This window comes from Elephas maximus, chromosome 2, assembly GCF_024166365.1.
Source record: "Elephas maximus indicus isolate mEleMax1 chromosome 2, mEleMax1 primary haplotype, whole genome shotgun sequence".
Classification (NCBI taxonomy): domain Eukaryota; kingdom Metazoa; phylum Chordata; class Mammalia; order Proboscidea; family Elephantidae; genus Elephas; species Elephas maximus.
The window spans coordinates 80,199,895-80,214,575 of NC_064820.1; the positions used below are offsets into that span (position 1 = coordinate 80,199,895).

General features: G+C 41.4%; 1 protein-coding gene across 12 annotated transcripts in view; it reads left to right on the top strand.

The window, feature by feature from the left end:
- Positions 1–14,681, top strand: part of ANKDD1B (ankyrin repeat and death domain containing 1B) — an 80,922-nt gene that overhangs the window by 32,449 nt on the left and 33,792 nt on the right. For all 12 annotated transcript variants that reach the window (XM_049866019.1, XM_049866047.1, XM_049865994.1 and 9 more), the window contains 3 exons: positions 1,531–1,629; positions 2,398–2,496; positions 7,233–7,331. In XM_049866019.1, coding sequence (XP_049721976.1) covers positions 1,531–1,629; positions 2,398–2,496; positions 7,233–7,331 — 297 coding nt within the window. The remainder of the gene's footprint in view (positions 1–1,530; positions 1,630–2,397; positions 2,497–7,232; positions 7,332–14,681) is intronic.

Below are 14,681 nucleotides of genomic sequence, written 5' to 3' on the forward strand. Positions count from 1 at the left end.
AAAATAATTCTATTATGAAAACATTCTGCATCCCACTTTGAAATGTGGCGTCTGGGGTCTTAAATGCTAACAAGCGGCCATCTAAGATGCATCAATTGATCTCAACCCACCTGGATCAAAGGAGAATGAAGAACACCAAGGTCACACGATAACTAAGAGCCCAAGAGACAGAAAGGGCCACATGAACTAGAGACTTACATCATCCTGAGACCAGAAGAACTAGATGGTGCCTGGCCACAACCGATGATTGCCCTGACAGGGAGCACAACAGAGAACCCCTGGGGGAGCAGGAGATCAGTGGGATGCAGACCCCAAATTCTCATAAAAAGACCAGACTTAATGGTCTGACTGAGACTAGAGGAATCCTGGCGGTCATGGTCCCCAATCCTTCTGTTGGCCCAGGACAGGAACCATTCCCGAAGACAACTCATCAGACATGGAAGGGAGTGGACAATGGGTTGGAGAGACATGCTGACAAAGAGTGAGCTACTTGTATCAGGTGGACACTTGAGACTGTGTTGGCATCTCCTGTCTGGAGGGGAGATAGGAGGGTAGAGAGGCTTAGAAACTGGGAAAATTGTCACGAAAGTACAGACTGGAAGAAGGGAGCGGGCTGACTCATTAGGGGGAGAGTGAGTGGGAATATGGAGTAAGGTGTATAAAAGCTTATATGTGACAGACTGACTTGATTCGTAAACTTTCACTTAAAGCACAATAAAAATTATTTAAAAAAAAGTCATGTCTGAGTAAGACACATAAATATTAAACCCTTGAGAATTTCTGTTTCAAACATTTTTATCAATAAGACAAGGCTTGATGTGATGCACAGGTACCTAATTCAGGGTCCGACACATGGTAGCTTCTCAATAAATAGTTGAGTGAATGAACTATTGAATACATACAGAAAGTTCATAAAATTTCTACATTTAAAAGGGAATCTCATTGTCTGGCTGTGAGGTAGTAACTCCCCTGGGCTTGGGAAAACCTTCCTGAATAGTATTTCTCTGTCCCTGTGAAGAGGAGCCCTGGTGGCACAGCAGTTAAAGCACTCGACTGTTTACCAAAAGGTCAGTGGTTTGAACCCACCAGCCACTCCATGGGAGAAAGATGAGGCAGTCTGCTTCTATAAAGATTTACCACCTTGGAAACCCTATGGGGCAGTTTTGCTCTTTCTTACAGGATCACTGTGAGTCAGAATCTTCTTGACAGCAGTGGGTTTGATTTTTTTTTTTTGGTCCCTATGAAATGAGTTCTGTGCTTACATGGAGTTTGCCACAGTTTGGGATGACAGGCCAGAACTGGATGTGGTTTAGCGGTCAGAAGATGAGAGATTGTCAGCATCTTCCCTCAGAAGGGCCTGGAATGCCATGATCAGAAGAACCATCTTGGCTCCCTCATCACTCACCTTAAACACAGGGAAGGTTTTAACAGTAACCAGAATGTGGGGTTAAAATGCTTCCAGCCTTGTCACTTGTGTGGCTTGTTCAGGAAGTGTGTAATGAATGCTAGAAGTTTGTGATTGAATTTCAGAAAGGAAGAAAGCCATTTCTTTTGGCAGCTGAGAAGGGCCATGTTGAGATGATCGAAACACTTATCTCCCTTAATCTGCATACCTTGGAAAAGGACAAGGTGAGTTGGACTTTTATTTCTTTGGTGAGAACAAGAGAAAGGAGAGTCACAATCAGTGTAGGGAGTAACAGTTAGTGTATTGATTTGGTGATGACATTTTGGTCAGCGGTAGAATTGTTAAACTGTTCCTACAGTCAGAGAATCATGGGATATCCAGGTGAAATTCATCGCCATTGACAATGGATTGTCCAGATTGGCAGTTTTAGCTCTATAAGTGTTTGTGAAGTCAATAGGCTACATAGGTTTTTCCACTATCAACTCCAACCTGCCCCACCCCTTCCGTGAGGTCCCCTGGAGACTCAGCCCCCGCTGGCTGAGGAGGGAGAACCCCAGGGTGGACATCCATTTCTATGTGAACATCTGTGATTATTTTCTTAGGATAAATTCCTAGGAGTGGAATTGCAGGTCAAGGGGGTTTGCACATTTTTAAGTCTTTCAGTATACAGTGCCAAAACTACCTCCCAGAAATCTTTCATCAGTTTACCCTCACCTATGTTAAATGGAATTATTTTCATTTTATTTTTTTAAAGCAAATTGGTGGCAAAGGTAGAACAAGAGGTAGAGACTGGTTTTATCTACTGGTTCAAAGAACTCTGTCTTTTCATTTAAATCTTTATAAATTTCACTTAAAACTGTGGGTAATATAACTCATACTCAGGATCCCAGCTTTAACCAAATGAAACCTTTGAGAAGCCTGATTGCAGGCCTGATTATTAGAGGGGCGTGTTCCTCAGTGCACACACCCTACTTCAAGTTTGTCTCTTGCAGGAAGGGAACACTGCCCTGCACCTCGCTGCAAAACATGGTCACAGTCCTGCGGTACAGGTGCTGCTAACTCAGTGGCAAGAAATAAATGAGACCAATGAGGTAGGTATGCGGAAGCGTCCATTACAGGGCACAGGACTTAAACGTAGAAGGGTCAGAGGGAGGCAGTCAGAAAAGGAAAGGGGGAAAACCAAAAGCCACTGAGTGTCAAAATGTGATGTTAAGAGGTTCTTATTTTTTCTTTAAAGTATTCCACAGCAATTCAATTTTTAATCCATTCATTTATTCACCCATTCATTAAGAAATACTTGTTTAATGCATACTCTATGTCACTAGCTATTCTTATTCTAGAAGCCTACAGGGATAGAAAGTCATCTAAAAAAAATTAATACATTGGGCTAAATGGAATAATAGATGTCTATTTTTTTTTATACAATATGTCATGGGAACACAAAAGAAAATCTGTCTCAGAAATTACCAGGGCTTCACACCGGTTGGTCTGGTTTGAACCCCTGCTGAGAATTTGCATTTCTTACAAGTTCCCAGGAAGTTATGCATAAGAATCACCTGGGAATCTTGTTAAAATGTAGATTCTGATTCAGTATATCTGTGACGGAAATGCAGGTTTTCAGCAGGGAATGTGTTAGAAATGCAAATTCTCAACATGGGTTCAAACTGAAATGAAACGATTTGAAGCCCTGGAAATTACAGTCTTCATGGAGGAGATGATGTATTAGCTGGGTTTTGACATTTGAGTGAGCATTGGCAGGTGGGAGACAGGAGACCATAAATGTAGGTTATTTCACATGGAGGGAACTGAGGCATGAAAGACCAAGGCACGTTCTGGGACTGATAAGTTTAGCGTGGCAGAAATTGAGGTGGAAGAGTGGGAGCTGAGTCTGTCAGGGAAGATGATGAAAGACTGTGGAGGAGGGTTTTGGTTTTGACCTGTCAGCACCAGAGACCTTGAAGGGTGTTAAGCAGCAAAGAGGCATGGGATCCATCTTGGGTACAGGCGAGTAACCCTGGCAGCAGCTCGAAGGGTGGATTGGTGCCAGGAGAGCCTAGAGGTAGGGAGTCACAGTCAGGAGACAACAAAATGGCCGAAGCAAGAGCTGTGGGCCTCTCCTAGATGCACTCACAGTTGATGATCAAATGAAGTGATAGGAGAGGCAGAGTCCATAAGACCTCTGACTGGGCATTTAGGGAGTGGGAGGATGTTCTGACCCCCAACTTTCTGGCTTGGGCTACTGGAAGGGTGGGGTGCTTGTCCCTGAGCTGTGGAACACAGGCGAGCAGCAGGTGTGTGGGGTGAGAGGGAGGAAGTAATGAGGATTTGGATGGGTTCAGTTTGGGGCACCTGGTGGTTGAGTACATTCAGGTTGAGAGCAGTAGAGAGAGAAACTGAATCTGGGATTCCTCAGTGGGGCTGTGGCTTTGGAGGCAGATTTGTGAGTCATCTGCTCTAGTTAACCTTTGGGTCAATGACCTTTTGAATGGCTCTTTGAAAACAGGTGAGTGGAGTCCTCTCTGACTTCTTTATGTAATGTTCTGATGAATTCTAAACTTGGCTTCTCTCCTGAGAAATAAAAAGTAACATCAGTCATTTAAGATACCATTGATTTTAAGTCACACCATTATTCTATGTAACACTAAGAATGCTGCCAATTAAACTATGACACAAAACTTTCCTGTAACTCAGAATACTTATATTTATTGAAAGGGATTTTTAGGAATTTTATCTTAGATTTCTATCATACGTATAAAAAATTAAGACAATTCTGGGGTCTTAAAAGCTAGTGAGCTGCCATCTAAGATGCGTCAATTACTCTCAACCCACCTGGAGCAAAGGAGAATGAAGAACACCAAAGACACAAGGAAAATATGAGCCCAAGAGACAGAAAGGGCCACATAAACCAGAGACTCCATCAGCCTGAAATCAGAACTATATGGTGGCTGGCTACCACTAATGACTGCCCTGACAGAGAGCACAACAGAGAATCCCTGATGGAACAGAAGAAAAGTGGGGTGCAGATCTCAAATCCTAGTAAAAAGATCAGACTTAATGGTCTGACTGAGAGGGACCCCAGAGAGTCTGGAGGGACCCCAGAGGACATGGTCCCTGGACTCTCTGTTAGCCCAAAACTAAAACCATTCCTGAAGGCAACTCTTCAGACAAAGATTAGACTGGACTATAAGGCATAAAATGATACTGGTGAGGACTGTGCTTCTCAGCTCAAGTAGACACATGAGACTATGTGGGCAGCTCCTGTCCGGAGGTGAGATGAGAAGGCAGAGGGGGACAGAAGCTGTTTGAATGGACACGGGAAATACAGGGTGGAGAGGAGGAGCATGCTGTCACATGGTAGGGAGAGCAGCTAGGGTTGTATAGCAACGTGTGTATAAGTTTTTGTATGGGAAACCGACTTGGTTTGTAAGCTTTCACTTAAGGCACAATAAAAAAAGAAAAATTAAGACAATTAAGAAAACTTAAGAAAATAAGCTGCTTAAAGCATTCTTAATCTTCACATTCAGAGATTAATTCTTCTGAATCACTCTCTTACTCAGAATCTTTGATGTCCTTGCTTTTCCAGACAAAAAATTTCCTCTGCGCCTGCAAAGGACTCCCTGGGTGGTACAAATGGCTAATCTGCTTGGCTCCTAATGGGAAGGTTGGAGGCTTGAGTCCACCCAGAGGTACCTCAGAAGAAAGATCTGGCCATCTACCTCTGAAAAATCAGCCATTGAAAACCCTATGGAGCACAGTTCTACACATGGGTTCCCCATGAGTCAGAATCAATTCAATTATAACCGGTTTTGGTGTCTTCACAGGTGATGCAGTGTTTCATAAAAGGGTGTCCACCATGGTTTCTGGGATTTTTTCCTAAGCTGCCAAGGCCCATTCTGAAACTTTTAACACACACACTCTGGCAATGACAACTATATCATACTTGCCACCTGGTTGACTGAGATTGTATGAAGAATCCTGATCTAGGATATATTAACATGTGAAGTAATATAGGTTTTAGAATTGATGGAGTCCAGTAATAAAAATAGCAACTGTGAGTGGACAACATGATGAAAATAGAAGGCTATGAAAGTGAACATGTGTGATGCCTGGGACAAGTCAGCATTACCTTTGGACCAGACCAGCCTGGTCACATGTGTCGCTAGATGTGGGCACGCAGAGATTAAAAGCATGGCTCTGACTGCTACTCTCCAACTGGATAATCTTGGGCACGTTACTTAATCCCTCTCAGCCTTGGTTCTGCATCTGTAAAATACCTCCGAAGGCCATAACCAAACCAAAAAAAAAAAAAAAACCCATTGCAATCGAGTCAATTCCGACTCCTAGCAACCCTACAGGACAGAGTAGAACTGCTTCATAGGGTTTCCAAGGAGCATCTGGTGGATTTGAACTGCCGACATTTTGGTTAACAGCCAAGCTCTTAATCACTGTGCCACCAGGGCTCCATAAAAAGTACCAGTCAATTCCAAGTCGGTTCTGACTCATGGTGACTCCATGTGTGTCAGAGTAGAACTTGTTCCATGGCTGATTATTTGGAAGGACATCCACAGGCATCCCTTCCAAGGTGACTCTGGGTGGATTTGAAATGCCAACCTTGCCATTAGCACTAAGCACGTTAACCATTTACACCACCCAAGGACTTCTATAAGGCTATGTTGTTCCTGTTAGGTGACATTCAAGTTGGATCCAACTCATAGCGACCCCATGTATAACAAAACAAAACATTGCCCAATCCTGTACCATTCTCACAGTTGTTGCTGTGTTTGAGTCCATTGTTGCAGCCACTGTGTAAATCCATCTCGTTGAGGGTCTTCCTGTTTTTTGCTGATCCTCTGTTTTGCCAAGCATGCACTTCCTTCCCAATATTCTTCAAAAAGGATCCCCATAAGTCCAGTTCTGTTTTTTCCCTCTATCTTTTGGCTTAAACTCTCATTTTGTCCTACTAATATTTATCATAATAAGATAGGATATTACTTTTCTTTTTTTTAATGATGCAAAATTTTGAGTCGGTTTTACAGATTAAAGCTGTACTTGGTACAAATGTATTTCTTTGTATGTTTCATACTGCATTATAATTATTTATTTCCATGTTTATCTTTCTTGATAGATTTTTATCTTCTTGTGGGCAGGGTCTGTATCCTATTCATTTTTCCAATCCCAGTGCCTAGTAGTGCGTGATGTATAATAGATGGCTCATGGTAGCTATGAGTCTGAATCAACTCGAAGACAATGGTTTTGGTTTTTGGTAGGAGCATGAAAGGTAGATGGGAACTCTAAAAGCAGGCAAGATAATAAGGCAGTTAAGAGTGCAGGCTTTGGACCCAAACAGGCTGGATGTGAGTGCTAGCTTTACTACTTTTCAGCTGAGGCTTAGTTTCCATGTCTGTAAAATGGGGATAATATCAACCCCCCCCTTACAGGGCTGTTATGAGATTTAACTGTGCTAAAGCACACTGTCTTGGCAATCTAAGCTTAGTGTGCAATAGGTGCTTATAAATGCTATATATTTTTATTAAGGGTCATACCTAGCTTGTGCAAATGGTTAATGTACTCGGCTGCTAACTGAAAGGTTGGAGGTTCAAGTGCACCCAGAGGCACCTGATAAGAAAGTTCTGGCAATAAACTTCTGAAAAATCATCAGTTGAAACCCACAGTTCTAGTCTAGCACGCATGGAGTCACCATGACTAGGAAAAGGCTCCACAGCAATTGGTATTAATATCAAGAGTAATGTACAAGAAAGCATACTGTTTCTCAAGTAACTTCATTCCGTGTCATGGGGGAATTGATTTTAAGTTTTTCTTTTGATAGAATGGAGAAACACCATTCCTTTTGACTGTTGAAGGAGGTCATGAAGAATGCAGTAAAGTGCTCCTGGCAGCGGGAAGTGATATCAACATTCCAGATAAAGTATGCTATCTTTGCTATGTTCGCTCCAGCAGTAGGAGGGACTCAAATGTTCTTTGGGGAATTCGGTCCTATGTTGATCCTCTCACTAGGATTTTTTTGGAATTAATATTTATCCTATGCTTTGTTTGAGGTAAGAATTAATGATTTCCCTCTGCTATTCCCTGATTAGAGCCCTGGTGGCTCAGTGCTTAAGAGCTCGGCTGCTAACCAAAAGTCGGTAGTTCGAATCTACCAGCCGCTCCATGGAAACCCTATGGGACAGTTCTACTTTGTCTTATGGGTCATTTTGAGTCAGAATCATCTCGGCGGAAACAGGTTTTCTTTGATTTTTGGATTCCCTAATTGGAACCCTGGTGGCACAATGGTTAAGAGCTCAGTTACTAACCAAAAAATAGGCAGTTCAAATACACCAGCCACCCCTTGGAAACCCTATGGGGCAGTTCTACTCTGTCTGTAGGGTCGCTATGAGTCCGAAGACTCGACAGCACCTAACAACAACAATATACAAGACAGGTTCTGGAGAAAATAAGAATAAGAGTGTTTCTTTCCTTAAGGACTGACAGCTACCTGCTCCTTTTGCCCCATTCGAAATGACCCCACTCCCAAATGAACGGAAGAATGGTATTGCTTTTGAGGAGGTGTCAATTAGGGAATAATCTTGTTCCCATCGAGTCGATTCTGACCCATAGTGACCCTACAGGACAGAGTAGAACCGCCCCATAGGATTTCCAAGGAGATGCTTGCTTGATATATTTTTTTCCATCCTTTTTATTTTTAATAAATTTATGTCTTTGTTTCTAAAGTGTTTCTCTTGTAGACAACATATTGATGGATCCTGTTTTTTTAAATCTGTTCTGTCATTCTCTGTCTCTTTCTGGGTGCATTTAAACCATTTACATTCAGTGTGATTATAGATAGGTATAAGTTTATTCCTGTCATTCTGTAGTGTTTTTGTGTTTTTATCATTTTCTTTGTTCTTCTTACTCTTCTATGCAGAATTCCTTTTATTTTTTTTTCATTTCTTTTGATTTTGTAGATTTTTGTGTTTACTCGGACTTTTGTTTTTCTTCTTTATTTTGATGAGTGGGGTTGTTAACATTCTTTGTTAACAAATTTGCCCCATCTTCCTAACTTTAAACCAGTCTTTTATCACTTGATAAAGTTTTGACTTCCTCTCCATCCATCTTTTGTTGTTTTGATGTTGTTGTCATTTACAGATTAACCTCTCTGGGTCCCTGTTGTAAATTTTTTAGTTTTGTTTTATCCTTGAGAGTTCATTATCTAGGTTGGCATCTGGCTGATGCTGTCTTATGTTCTCGATTCAGGTTGTTTGCTCTCTAACTGAAGGACTCCGTTTGTGAGTTTGGTTTGGTTTTTACGTATTCCCTTAATTCTGTTTCTCTGGAAATGTCCTAATTTTGCCATCATATTTTCTATTTAAATGAGAGTTTTTCGGGGTATATTATTCTTGGTTGGCAGTTTTTTTCTTTCAGGATTTTATATATGTCATTCCATTGCCTTCTTGCCTGCCTGGTTTCTGCTGAGTATTCAGTGCTTAGTCTTATTGTTTCCCCTGCGTGTGTGACTTTTCATTTTTTCTCAAGCTGCTCTCAGGATTCTTTCTTTGGTTTTAGTGAGTGTGAGTACGATATGTCATGGTGTTTTTTTTTTGGGGTCTGTCCTATGTGGGGTTTGTTGAGCTTCTTGGATAGTCGGCTTTTCATCTTTCATGATAGTAGGGAAGTTCTCTGTCAGCAAATCTTCAGTGATCCTGTCTGTGTTTTCCATTTTCTCCCCTCGTTCTGAAACTCCAATCAGACACAGATTTTTGCTTCTGATTGTATCCCACATCGTGCCCAGGGTTTCTTCATTCTTTTCTCTGATTTTTCCTCAATGTGGTATTTAAGAATTTGTCTTCAGTTTTACTGATTCTTCCATTGTTTCCAATTTTCTCCTAAAAGCTTGTTACACTGTCCTATTCTGAAATCTTGTTTATCTTTTGGATTTCTAATTGCTGTTTTTGTATGATTTCTAGTTGTTTATCTATTTTGTCATACTGTTCCTGTATTATTTTCCTGATTTCTTCTATTGTTTTGTCTGTCTTTTCCATGACTTTATGCATTTTTTCCTTATCCTTTTCTGCATTTTCTTTCATCTGGTGGAGAACCCTGAATATTAGAGTTCTGAATTCCCTATCAGGTAGTTCCAGTACCTTTTCTTCTAGTGGCAGGTCATCTGATGTTTTATTTTGGTCTCTTTCTGGAGCCATCCTCTCCTGTTTTTTTTATATGTCTTGATATTATCTGCTGTCTCTGAAACATTCAGGAATTATTTTCTTTATTCATTTATTGTAGATGTGATTGTTTTGTCCTGTGCTTATGTTCTATTTGGTTATGTCTGGGCAGGCAGGCTTGATGTATTTTGTTGCTTGCTCACCTATGGGCATGATTCTTCACACCACCTTTTCCAAGTGGGTAGGTTCAGTCACTTAGCTATAATGCAGCTGGGCAGGGTCTGGGGGACCATGCCAATACCACTCAGGGGCATTGCACTGGCACATGGTACAGATAAGCAAAGGGGAAAGGAGAGGATGCAATGTGCAGAGCTAAGTGGTAGGTAAAAGAAGAGAGAAACAAAGGCAAAAAAAAAAAAAAAAAGACAAAAAATGAAGTAAAAAAATAATAAAAAGTAAATAAAATGGTGATACAGTGGGATTTGATGAATAGGGGTGGGGCAGACCCTGACGAGGCTGGGTTCTGGTGGCTCTTTAGCCAAGCGGTATGGCTTTGCCTGTTGAGAAGCAGTGTGGGTGTCACACAGGGCTAGGTGGGCGGGAGAAAGGAAAGGGAAATAGAGGAAGCCAACAATCAAATAAGAAAATAAAAACATCAAAATATGGTGGTGGGTGTGCTGGCTGTTGGGGGCAGGGCCAAACTGGGGTGGTGGCAAGCTGATGTCTCTCTCACTGGGTGGCACAGCATGGCCCATTAGGAAGGGGCAGAGGCAGTGAAGGATCTAGGTGGGAGGGAGAAGGCAAAGGAGAGGGGAAAAGATAAAGAAAAATATAAAATATGGTGCTAAGAGGCTGACCTCTGGGAGCAGTACAGACCTGGGGAAGCCATGTGCCGAAGGCTCTCCAGCCCAGTGGTATAGCTAAGCCCACCAAGAAGTTCAGGGTAGTGCATGGGGCTGGATGGTTGGGAGAGAGGACAGGAAAGAAGGGAGAGAGAGAGGAGAAACAATAACAATAATAACAACAACAGAAAAAAAAAAGACCAAAAAACAAACAAATAATAAATGAAATGGCACTGAGGAAGCCAGTTGATGGTGGCACATGCAGTGATTCTCTATCCGAGCTGTGCAGCACAGCCCCTTCAGAAGGGGCGGGGGTGGCGTACAAGGCTGTGTGGGTGGGAGAAAGGAAAGGAAGTAAAAGAGAAGAAACAGAAAAAAAAGAAGAAAAAAAAAGAACAAAGCAAGCAAACCAAAAAATTGCAGCCCATCAAGAAGGGAAAGGGATGGCACACAGGACTAGCTGAACAGCAGAAGGAAAAGGAAAGGAAAGAGAGAAAACCAACAGAAAAAGCCAAATAATAATAATAATAAACAAACAAACAAAAAGAACAAAGCATACAAACCAATCACAGCCTGTCAAGAAGGGAAGGGGATGGCACACGGGGCTAAAGAAGCAACAATGACAACAAAAAAGCCAAAAATTAAATTTAAAAAACAAAAGTTAAAAAAAAAAATGGGGCTGAAGGGGCCATTGGGGGTTGGACGGACCCCAGCTGCAGTGATCTAGTATCTCTCTGGCCGAGTGACTACGGCCTGTTGGCAAGCGATGGAGGTCTCGTACAGGGAATAAGTGTGTGAGGTGGGAAAACGTGTATCCCTGGTTACCAGGTGCTCTATCTCCTGCTGGAGCTCTGTGAAGTTGCCCTCCCGTACTCCCTGAGTTCTTTGGCAGCTGAAGCCCAAGGTGGTGAATCCGGCCACGTTAGCTGGTATGCGACCTCCACTCCATAACTCTCCTCATTCTCTGTTCTCTGTCAGTTTTTTATTCCATTTGGTGTTTGATTGAGTTCTTTGTTCCTTCACTTGGTACTTAGGGTTCCAGGATTGACGCTTGCTTCTGTTTTACTTCGTTTTTCAGGTCTTTACTGCAGAGGGCCCGCATGGTGCTTCTGTCTATAGCATCGTGTTGACTCTGCCTCCTGAGCTTGTCTTCAGATAGCTTACTTTCTTTTTCAATATTTCTAATTTTTAAATTATAATGAAAATAACTCATGAGAAAAATGTGAACAGTATCAAAGGGTTTATAATACAATGTGTCTTACTCCAACCCCACATCTCACTTTCATTCTTCAGAACTAACATTATTAATAGTTTATTTAATCTTCCAGGAATTTTCTATGCATTCACATGTGTCGGGGGACAGCCCCAGCAAGGAAAGACCCTCACTGTGTGTCTTGGCAGATAATCCGAAGAACTGACACATAGCCCTTTCCAGATTCATGCGTTCAGGGAAACTTACTGACACAGGCAAGCAGCTGCCCTCCAGTGGGAGCTGGCTGGAGTATTTTCTGCAACGACTAGCAAGGGACCCAAGCTTATATATCATTCCAGCTGGGACCAAGGCTCACTGTTTTCTCCCACGTCCTTGGACAGTCAGTGTTCCAGGGGACTTCACGTCCAGGCCCAGATGTTTTTCTTCTTGTAGTTAAGGCATTTCTCAGCCTTGGCTGCTGGCCCAGTCATGCCACTCCCGGCCTTGTACCTTAGCCCAAATCCATCCCGAATTCATCCCCAGCATGCTTCGGGGAAGAGCAAAGGTGACTCCATTAGGGAGGGGATGCATATAGCTGAATAGCATTACCCGACAACATGGAAAATGTAATTAAGCACACATATGTGTACAGACTGACACCACATAAATGTTGGTGTGGTATGTATATGACATACATGTATAACACAAACATACACTTCTCTGCGCCTTTGATTTTTCAGTTGCTGATATTTTCTGGGAGATATTTGCATATTAGCCTAATGTATTAACAATTTTTTTCAAAAGGTATGAAGTTAAACACTAGAATCAAGAAAAAAGTTCAAAATTGGCAATGTTTTGTACCTTTGTATTCTGCTTGCAGGAATGTAAATTTGTACACCCTTTAAAAAGCATTTTGCCCCTTTCTTTTCAAAAAAAAATTTTTTTTTATGGGAAATTATGCTAAGTAAATAATCTAAAAGAAGGAAAAAGCTACATGCATTAAGATAGATGTTGAAGTTACCTCCGATAGACAAGAATTAGATACAACCTGAGCAATGAATGGCAGGGGAAGGTTGAATAAAAGTTTGGCGCACCTGTTCCTTGGAAAATTATGTAGCCATTAAAAAATAATAGGCATCAACACGAAATATATTGCAGCTTAGAAAAATATTCATGATAGAACACTCGTTGAAACAATCATATATGTTTGTGCATATATTTTCACTTTATATAATTTACGTTACGTATACATGGGTAAAGATTGTGAGGGAAATGATAATAGTGTGAGTTGATTCTTGCTGATATTACAAGGTTACTTATACAATAAGTAAACCAAAAATAAAGAATTCATGGGAACCACGCAATATTCACAATTTGGAAAAATGTGTTGCTTTTTAGTCACTGTGCATGTGATACCTACCTTGTTCCTGGTCCATGTCCGTCCTTGAGTCCCTGGAAGGACCTTCCTGGTTAGCAAGATTCTCTTATGCTCACTCCTTTTTTTCCTGTATCCTCCCACACTTCTGTCTTTCATTGCTTTGCCCTCAGAGGGATGCTGTTTTCCAATGGTTTTCATGTGCACGTGCTCACCCCACCTGGTTAAGATTGCAAGCTCTACTTGCTAGATATCCGCACCGCCGTGGCTTCAGCTGCTTTTTTAACAGGCTCTAGACGGCACTGGGTTTCTGGGTTAAGGCAGACTGTAAATTGTCCTAAGTCCATGTTTCAGCTTTTACATTTTCTGGAGTTTTCTCTCTGAGTTCATTAGCACACTTCCTGGATCAACAACCTCAGCCCCCTTTGCCGTCCACACCCAGTGAAGACGCTAGGGAAACACTCAAATGTGGAGCAAGAAGCCAGCAGCATGGACACACGACACGGGGATGGGTTTAACGTTTGTTTGCTTTCACACCTGTAGGTAATTAATTACCGTGTTTGGTCATGGAGATGCTTCACCTGCTGACACTGGTTAGTCTTGGTCTCCAGGAGATTGCTTTTGTGTTCCCCGCCCCCAACCAGGGGGAGGAGGTAAAAGGGTTGAGTCTTTTCTGAGTAGGTAGTTGGAGTGAGATTATGAATTTAGAGCAGGTAGAGGGCCTTTCCTTCATTTGTGTTAGATTTAGACGCCACCCAGAGTTTGGTTAACAGGCTCTCTTCAGGGCTTTATTAACTGCCACTAGTCCAATAAGGCTTTTCTGGCCCCATTACTGTTGTTTGTATGTCCTAAAAACTCATATTTCTGGAAACTCTACATCTTATCAAACATATTTAAATGCCCTCTCATCCTATATTAAATACATTCTTTGGGCCACAAATTATTTTTAATTTTTTTTCTATTTTTGCCTTTAATGTTATCTGGCTAGAAAAAAATCATTTATGATTGACTCTGATTTCTTAGAACTACGTGTACATTCTTGGGAACATGGGTAAGGTGAAAAATTTTAACTTATGAATTGTTTACAAACAAAATAAATATTTTATGATTTTACATTTAGCAACCAATGAAGTATGACCGTGTCAATTAAAAATGTATTAACTTCAATTTCAAGGTTTTCTTTTAGTATCTCAGAACAAATAATTTGTTCTTTTTCGGTTTCAATATTTCTTTGGCCCTTATGTCCATTGGCCCTCTATGCTGTGCTGTAGTGCCTCATGGGTAAAATCTGCAGCCTCCCACAGCTCCCCCTGCAGCAAGATCCCCAGCCTTGAGTTCCTCACAGACTTGTTCCTGCCACAGGGGGCCTGAGATCTTCCCAGTGAGGGCACTACTTTCTATTCTGATATCAGTTTAAATGTCGCCTTATCCAAGAAACCTTCCTTGATTAACCACTAGAAAATAGCCACTCAGTCATGTTATCTTACTTCTCTTTGTACCACTTATCACTAGCTGATACTAGTCTAATAACAGCTAGAATCTAATAAATATATTATATGAATATATATAATAAATATATTCTAAATATATCGATTTACTGACCTACCAGCCTGTAATCCATAGGTGAATTGATTGTCCATTTCCGCTGGAATGTAAAGCTTATAGTATCAGAGGTCTTGTTAGTCTTATTCACAAGCTGATCTCCCTA